Source organism: Melanotaenia boesemani, chromosome 19, assembly GCF_017639745.1.
Source record: "Melanotaenia boesemani isolate fMelBoe1 chromosome 19, fMelBoe1.pri, whole genome shotgun sequence".
NCBI classification, from domain to species: Eukaryota; Metazoa; Chordata; class Actinopteri; order Atheriniformes; family Melanotaeniidae; genus Melanotaenia; species Melanotaenia boesemani.
This window is the reverse complement of record NC_055700.1, coordinates 27,241,011-27,257,397: the sequence shown is the minus strand read 5'-3', so window position 1 is coordinate 27,257,397 and position 16,387 is coordinate 27,241,011. Positions and strand designations below refer to the sequence as shown.

At 41.2% G+C, this 16,387-nt stretch overlaps 1 protein-coding gene across 3 annotated transcripts in view; it reads left to right on the top strand.

Annotated features, from left to right (window-relative positions):
* The window catches only part of LOC121629944 (WD repeat-containing protein 7), a 165,461-nt gene that overhangs the window by 109,735 nt on the left and 39,339 nt on the right, over nt 1–16,387 (top strand). For all 3 annotated transcript variants that reach the window (XM_041969889.1, XM_041969890.1, XM_041969888.1), the window contains one exon: nt 12,449–12,635. In XM_041969889.1, coding sequence (XP_041825823.1) covers nt 12,449–12,635 — 187 coding nt within the window. The remainder of the gene's footprint in view (nt 1–12,448; nt 12,636–16,387) is intronic.

Below are 16,387 nucleotides of genomic sequence, written 5' to 3'. Positions count from 1 at the left end.
GTATTTCTGCTGTATTTGAACTGAATGGGATACAGTGTTTGAGCCTTAACCTGCTCATTTACACCCTCATGAATCATGTGCATGTACAGCCTTAACAGCCTCACAAGAAAAATAAAATAAAGGTTCAGTGGTTCATACTTTTATCCGAACCATCTTTTTTTTCAAACTTGGAACTCCACAGTCGACAGAGTAGAAGGTTCAGTTGGATTAGAGGTGAGGAGGGAGACAGGATTGATTTTCACCCACCAAGCTTGACACCTTAAGGAGCTTGGCACTGATTTCCAACCCAGCTACTGCTGTGCTTTGCCTGCAGCGTTGGACCTTGGTGGGCATCAAACCTGCACTAAGCAGGCCTGCTCTTCCGTCCCACTGCTCCTGCGCTCTGATTGGTTGCCTCTGGGGGCGTCCGCCCAGTGACAGAACCTGTGCTCCCACTGATAGGCTGTGGAGCGTGATGCCTCCTAGCTGGACCTGCACACAGCAGTCAGCTCACCTGTGTGGACTCACCACACACACAAACACACCAGAAACTCTAAGCCCATGTCATCAGATGAAAACAACTCCAGATTTAATTGATTCCCCTGAGCTTTGCCCTAAAGCAGTCTCTGGATATTGTAGCACCTTTGGCAACACTTCTCCCAGTTCCCCTAACGAAGCACTTTTTTTTTTTATTCAATTAATTAATTTATTTACGGAAATTATACAAGCTAGCAATAGTTTTTATGGTTATGTGCAAATGTGACAACTGAAATAAAACTGAAACTGAAAAAAAAAATTAGGTTTTAAGTGTTAAACCAAGTTTTGTTCCAATAAATTAAATATTTGCATTTCAAACATGTTTTAAAAAAACTTGGCATGCAGACGTTTTGTAATGCTGCAGTTTCTTTTCACAGTACTAAAAATATGTTCGTGAGTTTTTTCCAATTTTTTGTTCCGTGGTTGTGAAATTTAGAAACTTCTCACTTTGTCAACTGGAAACAGGTTAGAACTGCAGGCAAGGCGAGTCATGCCTTTCTAATGTTATAGAATCTGGTTTAGCTTTATCTTAATGAAAAATACATCCGTCCTTGAAGACAATATACCCTCACCAGCCATGTTATTAGGTACACTAGTTAATAATATCTAATCAGCCACATGGAAGCAACTAAATGCATTTAGACATATAGACATGGTCAGAATGACTTGCTCAAGTTCAAACTGAGCATCAGAATGAGAACGAAAGAGGATTTAAGTGACTTTAAACGTGGCATAGTTGCTGGTCTGAGTATTTCAGAAAGTGCTAATCTACTGGGATTTCCACATAGAACCATCTCCAGGGTTTCCAGAGAATGGTCTGAGGTAGAGAAAATATCCAGTAAGCAGCAGTTGTCTGGACCAAAATGTCTGGTTGATGTCAGAGGACAGAGGAGAATGGGCAGACTGGTTGGAGATGATGGAAAGACAACAGGAAGCCAAATAAGCACTGGTTTCAACCAAAATATGCAGAACAGCATCTCTGAACACACAACACGTCCAACCTTGAAGCAGATGGGCTACAGCAGCAGAAGACACACCGGGTGCCTCCTGTCAGCTAAGAACAGGAAACTGAGGCTACAATTCACACACACTCACCAACACTGGACAAAAGAAGTTGGAGAAACGTTGCTGGTCTGATGAGTCTCCATTTCAGCTCCACATTCAGATGCTTATCTCAGAATTTGGTGGAAACATCATGAAAACATGGATCCATCCTGCCTTGGATCAACTCTTCAGGCTGCTGCTGGTGTATGGAGAGGGGGATATTTTCTTGGCCCATTTTGGGCTCCTTAGTACCAACGTGGCCTGATTTAACCACCACAGCCTACCTGAGTATTGTTGCTGACCATGTCCATCCCTTTATGACCACAGTTTTGCATCTTCTGATGCTACTTCCAGCAGGATAATGCACCATGTCACAAAGCTCAGATCATCTCCACCTGCTTTCTAGAACATGACGATGAGTTCACTGGACTCCAACGGCCTCCACAGTCACCAGATCTCATTCTGGTACAACTTTTCTGCATTAATGTTGCCATAATGTTTTTGACTAGATGCTCCTTCTAGGGTGCTTTCACACCAGGATAACTCACTGGACTAGGTATGATTGGGGACTTGGTTCAGTTGGGGGTCAACATTCTTCTGAACCGAGTTTGCGTTCATACTGCACTACTCAATCAAATCAAAATGTTTAAATAACGTGTTCCTCTCCTCACCAGAGGCGGCACTGCATTAAGATTTATTGAAGGAGAATACGAGACACAACAAAGAAGAAAACTTGTTCATCTATTGGTTAATGCATAAAAACATCTGTTTCTACCACATAACAGCAAAACATAGAGCTGCATCAGATCCACCCGGTCTTGGGTTGATCAGATTTCTAACAGAAGTACTACCTAGTTTTTCCTCGTCCAGCTGTGAGATATTTCTCCCGCCCAGAGCCACTGTCATTCAACACCTGCTTATGTTTTGGTTGTGTTTACCCACAATGCTGTGTGTTAAACCCACAATGCAATTTGCTTTGTAGTACACTTCCTTTATTTGGTCCGCTTGATTAGTAGGTTGACCAAGTCTGCTTCTTTGATACAAATCAGAGTTTGTCTGCACATTCACTATTCCCCAAACGGACTTTCTGAGTAAACAGACTAGGATTCTAATAAAAAAAAACGTGTGAATGTGCCCCTTAATCTTTGGTATGGAGCACAAAGTGTCCATTTCCTCCAGCAAAGATCTGGGACACTGATTACACAGATCACAGTCCACATTTTCACTGTGTAATGGTTCATCCCAGATGCCTCCGGGCCAGAGAAGTCAACGTCACCTCTGAACAGGATCTCAAGAGCTTGACAGAGGTTTCCCACGGTAACCCTATGCTTATGTGTTTTTATAGACTATTGATGAACTATTTCTTGATGCAGTGCCGTCTGAAGGATCAGAGATCATGTCCAGCTTAAGGTGGATTTATACTCGTGCGGCGTCTGCGTGCGGGCGGTTATGGCGTAGCTGACGCTGGAGAGTTTGCTCACCAGTGTTATCTAATCAGCCAGTAGGGGGTGCGCGTCCTCTTAATCTGAAGGTGGCAGCAGAGGTGGTATCAGCCAGTAAACTCTCCAGGTCAGAGTTCTTTTGATGGTTCATTTCAGTTCCAGTACATATTTTCTGTTTTACAACAACAATGGTTCAGTGTCTTTATTAGCTTGTGGAATAAAACGAAGAAGTAATTTGATCAGCCTCTCCTCAGCTTGATCCACTGGGTGTTGTTTTTAAAAATGGCGGTTACTACACAAATTCAGTGAAAAGATCCAGAAATCCAGAAACTTGTAATCCCAAATTGACCAATCATAAGGGAGTACTTCTGTGTAACCTTCTGTGTAGCTGGGGTGCACGTCAGCTCTGGAAGAGGTGCGCGCCGGGCCTCCGAGGAGCTACGCAGCGCCTACAGCGGTGATGCGCGACGCGCGGGTATAAATCCGCCTTTAGACTTGCTCCTTTTCCTTTTATGCAATAAAATCTCTCTATGTTCCTCCAGTTATTTCTTGATATTGTGAATTGCAGAGAAAGAAATGTGCAGGTTCTTTCCAATCTTTCTTTGAGCAACCTTTCTTTAATGATTTCAATGAATTTCTCAGAATCGTTTCCCATCTTTGCTCCTCAAAAACTTCTTTTGCACCAAATCTTTTTTGCCAGTTTACCCAGCTTTGATGGAGTCACGTGTTTTCCTGCAAACAGATTTCACCATTTATGCCTCTTCTTTCTCCTCCTCCTCACTGTGTTTTACTTCATTCAGTTAGTTGCTCCCCCCTCCCTCCCACCACCGCTACCACCACCGCTACCACCACCAAACTGTGTTATGAAATTGAAAGATGGATTGGTGTTGTTGGCATACAGCACGGTGTGTGATGAATGAGAGCTGTCCACCCAGTGAGAGAGAAGGCTCAGTAGTCTATATAGCAGAGTATAGATTGATGTTTTCTTAGGGTGAGGGTGGGGGGAAATGTCGGGGAGATTGGTGGGATATTGAGCAAAGCGATGGATGGAAAGAGGGATGGACAGATGATGACAGAAGGAAGACTGAATGCTGTTGGGCAGGATAAGGGACAAACTGGATGTCAGTGTACAGCCTCTGGACAATAGTGCTCCCAGTTAAATGTCAGAAATCCTTGAGTTCCTTCTGAGGGCCATTCGCTACGATCCGTGGCATTTTCAAACATTCATGAGAGCTAATTGGAAATTGAGTTTTTCTTTCTGTTACGGAAGCCAGCAGGGAAAGGCAGGGGATGAAAGCTGCAATAAAATCTAACAGATGTTCTTTTGCCATGACTTTTTGGTGTGTTAAACTGGCACTGACAGTCAGAGATTTTCGGTCATCAGTTATTTAAGACTAAATAATCAAATAAACTAGAAGCACTTAGAGAATGCAGACCTCTGCTAAACCATAAGTTCACTCACCTGAGAAAAACCCAAAAAGCCCAACATCCCACCCAGTTACAAACCCCATGCCAGCCCTCTTATGTATACTTCAAGTTAATATCACTATTTCCACCATCAGGATAGACGCCACATCTTATTTAGAATCCTTGACACTGGAAACATCCCCCTAAACACCAAGATGAAGCAAATGGCATTAATAATCTTGAGGGTATCTTCTCCAATGGCAGCAATCTGGGTTAGTTGTTAGTGTATATTTTTCCCCAATAACTCTGGGCATTATTTGTTGAGTTATAGTAGCTGTACTGGCAGAATTATTCCTATCTACCAATGGTAAAGAATCCTTTAAAAATTCTTTGATCCAGACGGTGATCTGGATCACCCTGAAAATGTAGTTACTTGCTCCTTATTCCATTTCTGACGTTTCCTGAAAATTTTATCAAAATCTGTCAATGACTCATAAAGTTTTGTTGCTAACAGACAAACCAACTCCATCAAAAAGTTAACCTCTGCCTTGGACCAAGGTGCTTAACATCATGAAACATATAAATACAGATGCACATTAAAATAAAGGAAATATAATAGAAAGTGGTAAAAACACAAAACCATTTAAAACTAAAAGATAACATGAAAAGTACTAAAACTTTAAAACACATTAAGACAAAATACTATAAGCCAAAGGCCTTTTTAAATAATTAGGTCTTAAGTTTGGCTTTAAACAAAGGCAGGTCAATGTGGGTGCATAGCTCATGGGGAAGAGTATTCCTAAATGTTGGACCTGCCACTGAAAAGGACCTATTCCCCCCATTGTTGCCCCTGGACCAGCAGAAGGTAAAGCTCTGCTAGGCCGGTGGATTTTCAACAATTCTGATAATTAAAGAGGTGTGAAACCATTCAGTGCTTTAAAATCAGTCGAGCAGAACTTTCTTCTCGTGGGGCTCCAAGAAGTATTGTGTGACTGGTTGGACATTTAAGGTGGACGTGGTTAACACAGAAAAGCGTGACACGGAAAGTTGTCACTTCGCATTTCTGCTGTTAAGGATAAATCATAGATATCTACAATAAAAGCTAAATGTCCCATCCGCGCAGTTGACCAATGGGGTCAAAAATCCGCACTGGCGGCCATCTTGCCACAGTTAGCTCGCTCACTCATAACATTGTTTTAATGGTGCATGCACTTCATGAATAACCATAACTTGCTCAATTTTATAGCGATTTTCAAACTGTTTGGTTCATTATAAATGCCAGAGATGTAGTAATGACAACACATACTTATAACTAAAGATTCTAGAGCTGAGCTTTAACCACGGACTTTCATATGAAAATAAACAGATAGGTGCAGTGAATATACACATGCACAAGGTATGTTAAATCAACATTTAGTATTTATGTTTGTGCATATCACTCACTTTCCCTCAGATCCCATGAGAGAGCAAACCTGTGGCAAGATGGCCGCTGGGTGAGGACGTTTGAAGCATCTAGCCTTTATTGTAGATATCTGTGGGATAAATGATTAGCTGATCGAGGAAGTAAGAAAGTACGTAAATGAATACAACAAGTGGTGTAAATAAAGTTAAAGATTAAATCGTCTGATAATAGCCCTTTTGAAAATGGCCAATATTGCTATTGCTATCGCTATATAGCTAGTAGCTACATCCATGTTACATTAAAGCAGTGGGCTGAGTGGAGCTTGACGATAGGTAAGTTTATAATAATGTAGTAAAATGAATCACTCAGCATGTCTCCAGTTTCAGTTTAACTCTGTTTGCCATGTGTAATGATGAATGATGCGTGCTTCGTTGTGTTGGCCAGCTTTTTATTTACACTGCATTGCTGAAGTTGTGCTAAATTAGCTGGGGTGTGGTGGCCTTTCTGTGTGGAGTTTGCATGTTCTCCCCGTGTATGTGTGGGTTCTCTCTGGGTTCTCCAGCTTCCTCCCACCGTCCAAAGACATGATGTTAGGTTAACTGATGACTCTAAATTCTCCCTAGAAGCAAGTACGTGTTTGGTTGTTTGTCCCTATGTGTTGGCCCTGCGATTGAACTGGTGGCCCGTCCAGGTGTACCCTGCCTCTCACCTGTTAAATGCTGGGATAGACTCCAGCTTACTCTGAACCCTTAATGGACTAAACGGTAGATAATGAACGAATGAATGAATGAGTTATTGAATGCTTTGTTGCATGTTTTTGGAAATTCTTCTGTTGTAAAGTTAAACATATAGGAACAAAATATTGATTAATCAGTAATCGGAAATTTTTTCTGCCAAATATCAGAATTGGCCTCAAAAAATCCATATCGGTCAGGCCCTAAATAAAATACCATTTTTTCATCAAGATTGTGTTTCCTGCCTACTCTCCTTAAAAAGAAAATGTCCCATTCTTTCTCTTTTGGTATTGTTTTTTCCCCCCCTTTTCTCTGCCTCACTCTGCAGTCAGTCTGATCCAGCTCTCATCGGCTAAAAACGTCCCCAACATTGATTTACCTTCACCTCTCATTTAAGTTCAAACGCAGGCAGATAGGGAAAAGGGGGCAAATGGGGGAAAAGAAAGCACAACGCCCGTTAGTGGTTGTTTCAGCCTGGTAAATTTTAGACGTCACTAATCCGTCACAATTTCATACTCCCTACTCCTCCTCCTTTCATCCCTTCTTCCTCCTGCTCTAATCACCCTCTGTGTGTTAATGTGACACGTTTACTGCCCTAACTAACACCTCATTACAGCCAAGTGATGCTTTGTCAATAGCTATCGGTTCATTTGGGTGCAGACCTGCCTTTAAACAAAGATGTTCACTCTGAGAAATGGATAAGTAGATGAGAGGGGAGGGGCTGCAAATTTTAATGTCATTGTAGCCAATCACAATGCATCCTTTTTTTAACCTTTATTTTTACAGGTGGTCCCAAGTAGTCCTTACAGTCAATTTGATGATATTTGGTGCATTTGGTAACAGCCACTTTTTCAGGTTCACCATGCTAGTATTGGGTTAGACCCCTTTTTTTCTTTAAAACTGCCTTAATTCTTGGTGCCATAGATTGAACAAGGTAGTGAAAACATTCCTCAGAGGTTTTGCTCCATATTAACATGACAGCATCACACAGTTGCTGCAGGTTTGTCGGCTGCATCCATGATGAGAATCTCCCGTTCCACCACATCCCAAAGCTGCTCTACTGGACTGAGATCTGGTGGCTGTGGAGGCCGTTGGAGTCCAGTGAACTCATCGTCATGTTCTAGAAAGCAGGTGGAGATGATCTGAGCTTTGTGACATGGTGCATTATCCTGCTGGAAGTAGCATCAGAAGATGCTCCACTGTGGTCATAAAGGGATGGACATGGTCAGCAACAATACTCAGGTAGGCTGTGGTGGTTAAACTATGCTATGCTCTTTAAACTTGATCATGTTGTAATACTGTGTTTCCCACACTGGAACTTTATTTCTTGCATTTTATCTATTTTATTTTCGCCTATTGTTTTTGTTTTTATTCAATTAATTTCATTTCTTTTAATCTTTGTTTTTTTAATGCACTTGTATTGCTTTCTGCACCTGCTGTAATATTTTATGTAAAGCAGTTTGAATTATCTTGTACGTGAAATGTGCTATACAAATAAATTTGCCTTGTCTTGTCTATGTTGGTACTAAGGGGCCCCACACCATTTCACCATTGATCCATGGCAGGATGGATCCATGTTTTCATGTTTATTCCACCAAATTCTGACCCTGAAATGGAGACTCATCAGACCAGGAAACATTTATCCATCTTCTATTGTCCAGTGTCGGTCAGTCTGTGAGAACTGTAGCCTCAGTTTCCCATTCTTAGCTGACAGGAGGCACCCGGTGTGGTCTTCTGCTGCTGTAGTTCATTCAGATTCAAGATCTTTATTGTCATCATGCAACCATAGCAAAATTTTGAGGAGTCTCTCAGCTTAAGCATACATAAATAAGAAAACAGAAATAAACAGGCACACAAAAGTATAAAATGAAATATATAAAGGATATAAGAATACCTCATTTGCTTTGCTTTTACAGCTCTGGTGTCCTGTTTACACCGTGTGGTTTAACGGTGAGAAAGTAAAACACAAAAGTTTCTTTGGGTTCTGCCCTTTTGTTTAAATGTTAACAGAGTTTTATGTGGATAAAACCGCAGAGATTTGACAACGGCCTCCAGGGTGAAATTTTCTGACAAGATAAGGTGAGTCCTGTCAGTGTAAACTGGAGTCTTGGAATACGACGTATTTCAGGTCATCTTGCGCTTATGCATTCAGACCCTACTGAACCCTCACAAGGCACAACAACAACAATGGCGGACCTCCGTATCATGTTTGTGCCGCTACATTTTTTAAATTTATTTGTTCTGTTGGAGCAAAACCTGTTTCTGGTATTTATGTCGTCAGTGAAGACGCAGAGGTTTCATGTGCCAGATAACTAGTGGTTGACATGTAATGCTTCTGTTGTTGTGTTGTGTGGTCTTATGAGGATGCGGTGAACACCTGGGTGTGTCGTTGCAGAGTTTCACTGCCCACTAGAGGCCTGGCATGCGCACCACATCGTTTCTGGTCCTCTGCGTTTTCTCTTGCATGGACATCGTTTTCATTTTGCTGTTGTGTGAATTCTTTTTTTTTTTTTTTTTTTCAAAAACGTGAAGGAAAAATATTTGAGTGGAAACTTTGTCGTGTAAACAGAGGCTACTCGGAGGCTACTCCCTACATAGTGCCCTATATAGGGGCCACACCATTTAGTAGGGGTGTCCAAATGTACAGAGAGAAAACAGAATGGCACTCAAAATTAAGCAAACAAAGAATAAAATGCAACATAAGGAATAAAAATAAAAATATTTACACACAACTTTGGATTGGATTTGGAATGACATCTTGACGTGTGTTGTGGTTGCCGTAGTGACGGCGGTAGTCACGAGGAAAAAATAGGCAGTTTTGTGTCCGAATCGCTAAGAGAATGAGTAACTATGTAGTGTGCTATATAGTGCAGCCCTATGTCGTGAACGACGGGTTAGGGAGTAGGGTGGACATTCGGACACAGCCTGAGTCTGTTTGTGGTGGTTTTAATGTTCCTGTACTTCCTTCCTGATGGAAGCGGTACAAACAGTGCATTGTCTGGGGAGGTGGGGTCGGCTGCAGTGCTTCTGGCCCTCTTCTGGACTTGGACGGTGTAGATGGAGTCCAGGTCTGGTAGACGGCGGCCCACAATCCCCTGAGCTGTCCTCACCACCCGGGCTAAGTTCCTCCTGTCCTGCGCTGTGCAGCTGCCGTACCACACCGTAGCACAGAAGAGACCTCCTTTGTCTTGTTGATGTTAAGAACCAGGTTGTTCTTGGAACACCATTTTGTGAGACTCTGGACCTCTTCTCTGTAGTGGGTCTCACCATTGTTGGATACGAGACCCACCGCTGTGGTATCGTCCACTTCTGCTTCAAGGTTGGACGTGTTGTTTGTTCAGAAATGCTATTCTGCATACCTTGGTTGGAACCAGCGATGTTGTGATTGCAACTACCAAACCAAATATGGTCTATCCTCATTAATTCTACATGTCCTGCAATTTTGTCCAAACTGGAACTTTAATGCAACTTTGACAAATTTTAGCCTTCCTCCACACAACCTGACATAAATATGTCATCAGCTTTACTTCTGTGTTTGTGATTATTAATGTGCAGATCTGTGAAAGACAAATGTGCTTTTTAAAACTTCCACAAAGCACTGTGCAGTACAGTTCCTCAGGTGTACATCTCCTGGTTGAAGAGCCGCCCCACATACAGCTCCTTGAAGCAGGCAACCCAGGTTTGAATCCCAGACGGGGGATGTTGCTGTATGACTCTCCCTGACCTGCTTTTTTGTTATATCACTGTCTAATAAAGACCCCGAGGCATAAAAATACTTTCCCAGTAAGTGAAAGTGGCGTTTTGTAACAAGTACAACACTGTGGTGGAAGACAAACATTTTTTTCACCACAAAGAGATTGTCAAAGGTGTGCAAACAGATGAGGAAAATCACCATGATGAGTCTATATCATCCACATTCACTGTAAATGCTGAAAGAGTCACAATATACAGAATATAGGATATCTCTTTTTCTCTTGTTGTGCAGTCTTTTGTAGCTTCTATAGTACTTTGGTGAATAAAAACCCTTTTACTTTGCTTATTTTAATAAAGAATATTGGAATAATATTTAATTAAATAATAAAGGTGCTTTTGTAAAGAAAAACAAAACAAAACAAAAAAAAGTTAAAACCACTGCAACTTTTCACAAAAGCTGACATAAAATTAGGCTTTATGGGTCGCATCACAAAAACAGCGCAAAATCCTACATTATTTGACTTCCTGTTGTCTTTCTATCATTTCCAACCAGTCTGTCCATTCCCCTCTGACACCAACAAGACATTCTGGTCCAGACAACTGCTCCTCCCCGGATATTTTCTCTTCTTCAGACCATCTCTGTAAACCCTAGAGATGGTTGTTTGTGAAAATCCCAGTAAAAACTCAGACCAACAACCGTGTCACTTACATTCCCTTTCTTCCTCATTCTGATGCTCAGTTTGAACTTCAGCAAGTCGTCTGTATGACTAAATGCAATGACTTGCTACCATGTGATTGGCTGATTAGATGTTTATGTTAACAAGCAGTTGAACAGGTATATCTGAGGGTATTTCCCTCTTTTTGCCGAGAACACTGTTAGAAAGAAAAATGTTAGCAGACACTGAACGTTTGACTGGGTGGAAAAGGCAGAAATAAATGCTCTGAGACTGTAATTGATTTTTGTGTGGTCTTGATTAGTAATGGTCCCGTAGCAGAGGTCAAAGTTCAACGGCTCCACATTGCTGCCGATATTTGTAATCCATTGTTTATATGTATATTGACGCATGTAACAACAGAGGATTGATTTTTTTTTCAGCTCGTGCTGCTGTTTCCCTCCTCATGTTGATCACCAGCTGAGCTTCAAACTTCATTGCTTTGTCACAGATTCTGTAACAACATGTAAACACCAAACCTGACCTGCATTTATTACGATTCCCCTCTTTACCAACAGCAGCATTAGCACCACTGTCCATTTCTCACAGCCTGTGTCACTTAAAATGGCGTAGCACAGCAATGCTAACATTGTTAACGCTCCAAATGTCATTGCTAGTACAGTATATGATGCTTGTACTCAAATATGCTAACATGTTTAGCGTCTTCCTAATCATTTCTCTGTGTGTGCACGAGTGTGTGTGTTGATATAAACCAATAAGGAGTGGGGAGTTGCCATTTAAGGCAGGCTGATGATGAAATGCCAGGAGATCCAGGTGATGAGATTAGCCGTGTGTCTCTGGAGAAGTGAGGACCTTTAGAGTCACCGCAGGATTATAACTAAAGTAAATGATCAGTTTTATTTCATATGTGTCTTCATATTATGGCTTTTTGGATTTGCATTTCAAGAGAAAGTACAGGGAGCTGTATTGATTTTCAGAGCCTGACTGGAGCAATAGTAGAAGAAAAGGGCCTTCAGCAGCAAAAGATGTTAAAATAAACCGCTTATTTCATGTATAACTTAAATTTAAAATGGTGTTAGGCTAAGGGAAGAAAATTAAACAAGAAATACATTTATTTAACCTGCAATTTTGTCTTTTGATTTAGCATGATCTTTATAAAGAATCTCAAAATCTCTGGACCTGGAAAGCGTGGAGGGCTTACATGTGTGTGTCTTTGGGGAAAGAGAGTGTTATTAAGAGATGGGGTATATTTTCTGGAGCCTTAATGGTCAGTCCGTCCCCACAGAGACTGGCTCAAATGTCAGCTCAGCTATGAAGTGACCTCCATCCCGTTTGCTGTCTTTATCTTCAGATTGCATGTTGGTGTATGTCTGTGTGTGTCTGTGCAACACAAAAATTGTATAATTCTTCCCGCAATCTGGAAAAGCAAAGGTTATTTAGATTTTTACTTCTCTAAATTAAAACATATTCACTAATGGATCAAAATTCATGTAAATGGATGTGATGGATGTTAAACTTTAACAATTCTGTTTGCAGGTAAGGCTCTGACCTTCCTGCTGCTGCAGCCCCCGAGCCCCAAGCTACCTGCCCACAGTACCATCCGCCGCACCGCCATCGATCTGATTGGTCGAGGCTTTACTGTCTGGGAGCCGTATATGGATGTGTCAGCGGTGCTCATGGGATTGCTGGAGCTGTGTGCTGATGCAGAGAAGCAGCTGGCAAAGTGAGTCCTCAGGCACACACAAGCTTAAATGGCACTTTATTTAATGCTATATGTATCGTATTTGACACATACAGTATCCAAGACCTTTTACATCACTTTATTTATTTATTTATTTATTACATTTTATTAAAAGGTCAAATAAAGACTTAAGATTCAAAGCATTTGTATTTTTTCCCCATTTTCTTTTGGGTCAGGCTCCATTCAGCTCAGTTCTGAGGAAAAAAAAAAGTTTATTGTTGGAAAGTTATGTAATGTTGCTTAAAATTAACACACAACCATAAAATTTCCAGAATCCTGATCAGTTACCACAAAACTGAAATTAAATGTAAAAAGGACCATGAGTAGATTACTTTTTGTACTTGTATGACTGAATAAGAATAATTGACTTCACTTTTCTTAACTACACTTGAATTTGGGACTGGGTTTAACAAGTTGACTTGACTCAGATTAATTAAGTTAACTTTAAAAACCTGAAAGAATTTTATCAACAGTTTATATGTTCATCATTATATATTAAAAAATATTATCTAATTTAAGACTTAATGCCAGCAACACACTCAGATAAAGCTTGGTGGCCAGTAAGGGTGTCAGGATTGGGTATAAAAGGGGAATCCACCAAATTTATCTTCAAAATCTGTCGCTGTGGTTTCAGACAGACACTGTTCTGCTTCTGGCTCTGTTCTTGAGTTTCAGAACCTTGATGCCTTCTGGTGAACCAGCCCATCTTTACACTAATTTAACAGTAACCTAAGTGGCAGGACTTTACTTTGTGGAAGTAAACATCAACAACCTAGTTAAGTTGATGGTTAAGTTGTTCGATTATAACCTACCATTCTGCTTGTGTGCGTGTATGTGTGTGTGCTGCTGCAGCAGCTTGGCATATAGATAACATTCTCCTAAGAAAGATCCGAAGCTGGAAACCTTTTGAAACTTTTACTTAGGAAAACTGAAACGTAGTGGACATACAACAAATACATCATTATCTCACTGGAGATACATTAATTGTCTTAGTAAATACATCTAACATAACACAGCGAAATGAACAAATGAAGATAAACTTAAGACTAACCTGGAAAATATCGTTGGCAAGCTAGCGGTTAGCATGCGCAAACAGACTAAAGGATTAAAACAACTTTTGTCCATTAAGGAATGTTCACTTCAACAATATTCTCTGTATATTTTGTGTTCAGAAATCAGCTAGAATACTTACAGGCAAAAGTTTTCTTTCCTTAAAGGAGGACGCCTTGTTAGCTTCTCTATTCTGTCTGAACTGACTACGAAAAGACTGAAGGGACAAAACATACTGCTTTAGTGCAAGAAACCAGGCCAGTAAAGGGCTGCTTAACCATTTTGATAACAAAATGTCACACCTACAGCTAACATAAATCTGGCCTACTAAAATTTAAATTATTCCAGTATTAGACCGATTTCAGTTAGCCTATCTGAACTTTATTTTTGAGGGGTGTTCTGTAGTCAGCCTACTGTATTTATTTGAGGAAGACTGAGAGGTGGGAGGTGGTACTCAGTTGGCTTCTTCTTCTGTGGTAGCTACTGCAGTGGCTGTTCAGCAGCTGGAAAGATGGACATATAACATCACATTCAGCCCCACTTTTGCCCCAGTGGTAGTATTCTTTCTTTACCTTCTTAAGCTTATTAATTATTTGGTCTGGTTCTCATTTGGGCTGCACAGTGAAGTAGTGGTTAGCACAGCAACCTCACAGCAAGAAGGTCGCTGGATTGAACCTTGGTTGGGGAGGGTTTTGAACAGTGGCTTTTGTGTAGTTTTCATGTTTTCCCCGTGTATGCGTGGGTTCTTCGGCTTCCTCCAACCGTTCAAGGACATGCATGTTAGGTTAATTGGTCACTTTAAACTCTCCCTAGGAAAGAGTTTGAGAATGATTTGTTGTTTGTCTCTCTGTCCAGGTTGTACCCTGCTTGTCGCTTGCTAATTGCTGGGATAGGCTCCCTGAATTTGAATAACCAGTATAGAAAATGGATGGATGGCTCTCAGTTTGTTTATTTATTACTTTATTAAAAGTTTATTTGCCCATTGATGATGTCACGGCTAATGAAGAAGAACCACTGTTTTTTTTGGCTTCAGTTGAGGGCCGACTGATTCGATGACTGTTGTTTTGGCCTGCTTGGCTACTTCAGATTCCAGAGCAAAGACAAAAGATACAGACACACAGATGCACACATCCATACGCTGCAGCATTATGGATCTGACACCATGAGTTATGGAAGCTGGGCTGTAATCACATTTCAAGACATTATGGTGATGTTGTGATGTCTGTCTTGCTCAGATATGAGACTATTGTCTGTCTTTTTGGTGCTCGTTTGTGTTGAAGTGGCATCAAGATTACATGTTTTTTCCACCAATAAATGTGATGCTTCAAAACTCTCTTGCAGAGGAAGAGTATGCAGATTGTTTCAATTTCCTACTTCCTGGAAGATCACCTATTTATTTTTTCTAAAATGAAATATGAGTTTAGATGATCCACAAACATCTGGTTCTAGCCTGAAACCAGTTTGTGGTTCAGAACAGAGTTGAATTCAGTCCAGTGAGCACTCCTCAAAGGCCTCTTCCCTGAACACACAACACGTCCAGCCGTGAAGCAGATGGTCTACAGCAGCAGAAGACACACCGGGTGCCTCCTGTCAGCTAAGAACAGTAAACTGAGGCTACAATTCACACACACTCACCAACACTGGACAATAGAAGATGGAGAAACGTTGCTGGTCTGATGAGTCTCCATTTCAGCTCCACATTCAGATGCTTATCTCAGAATCTGCTGGAAACATCATGAAAACTTGGATCCATCCTGCCTTGGATCAACGCTTCAGGCTGCTGCTGGTGTGATGGTGGGGGGAGATTTTCTTGGCCCACTTTGGGCCCCTTAGTACCAACGTGGTCTGGTTTAACCAGCACAGCCTACCTGAGTATTGTTGCTGACCATGTCCATCCCTTTATGACCACAGTGGAGCATCTTCTGATGCTACTTCCAGCAGGATAATGCACCATGTCACAAAGCTCAGATCATCTCCACCTGCTTTCTAGAACATGACGATGAGTTCACTGGACTCCAACGGCCTCCACAGCCACCAGATCTCAGTCCAGTAGAGCAGCTTTGGGGTGTGATGGACTGTGTTGTGCAAGGTCATGCTTCTCATGAACTAGTTCAAAGTTAAGTTCATTTAAAATTTTCTAATTTAGAAGTGAAAGTGAAAGACTGCAAAGAAATTAAAGTGTCCTTCAAAGAAAGCAATTGCACTGGACCTGAAATTCTAAGAAACAAAACATATGCATTTGGCACAAATGGACAGAAATGTGTCGCAGAAAGTCACTTTGTTGTTAAACAACTATTTTCAGATTACCTCTTCCCTAAATATAAAGGAGAAAAGACAACAATATGATAGGACATCTTCTCACGCTGAGCAAACGCTTCAACCCCACGTCTTTTCAAATGAGAAGTTGATGAAGCTGCCATTCTCAGTTGCTTCTTAGGCACAAGTGGACATAATTTACACAAACATGTTAGATTTCATGCTGATGTGCACACTACGTCAGCACCGCCTCCACGTTCACCTGCAGGTGTTGTTTTCGAGCAGGACTGCAACGGGTTGCTGCGTAGCATTCCTGGTTTGTCATGCTTGAGTTTACAGTGCATTGTGGATAACGTAGTGTGAAGTAGGTAGCACCGGGAAAAATGTAGGCAGCAACTATTATGTCACCTCACATAATCATGTTAAAG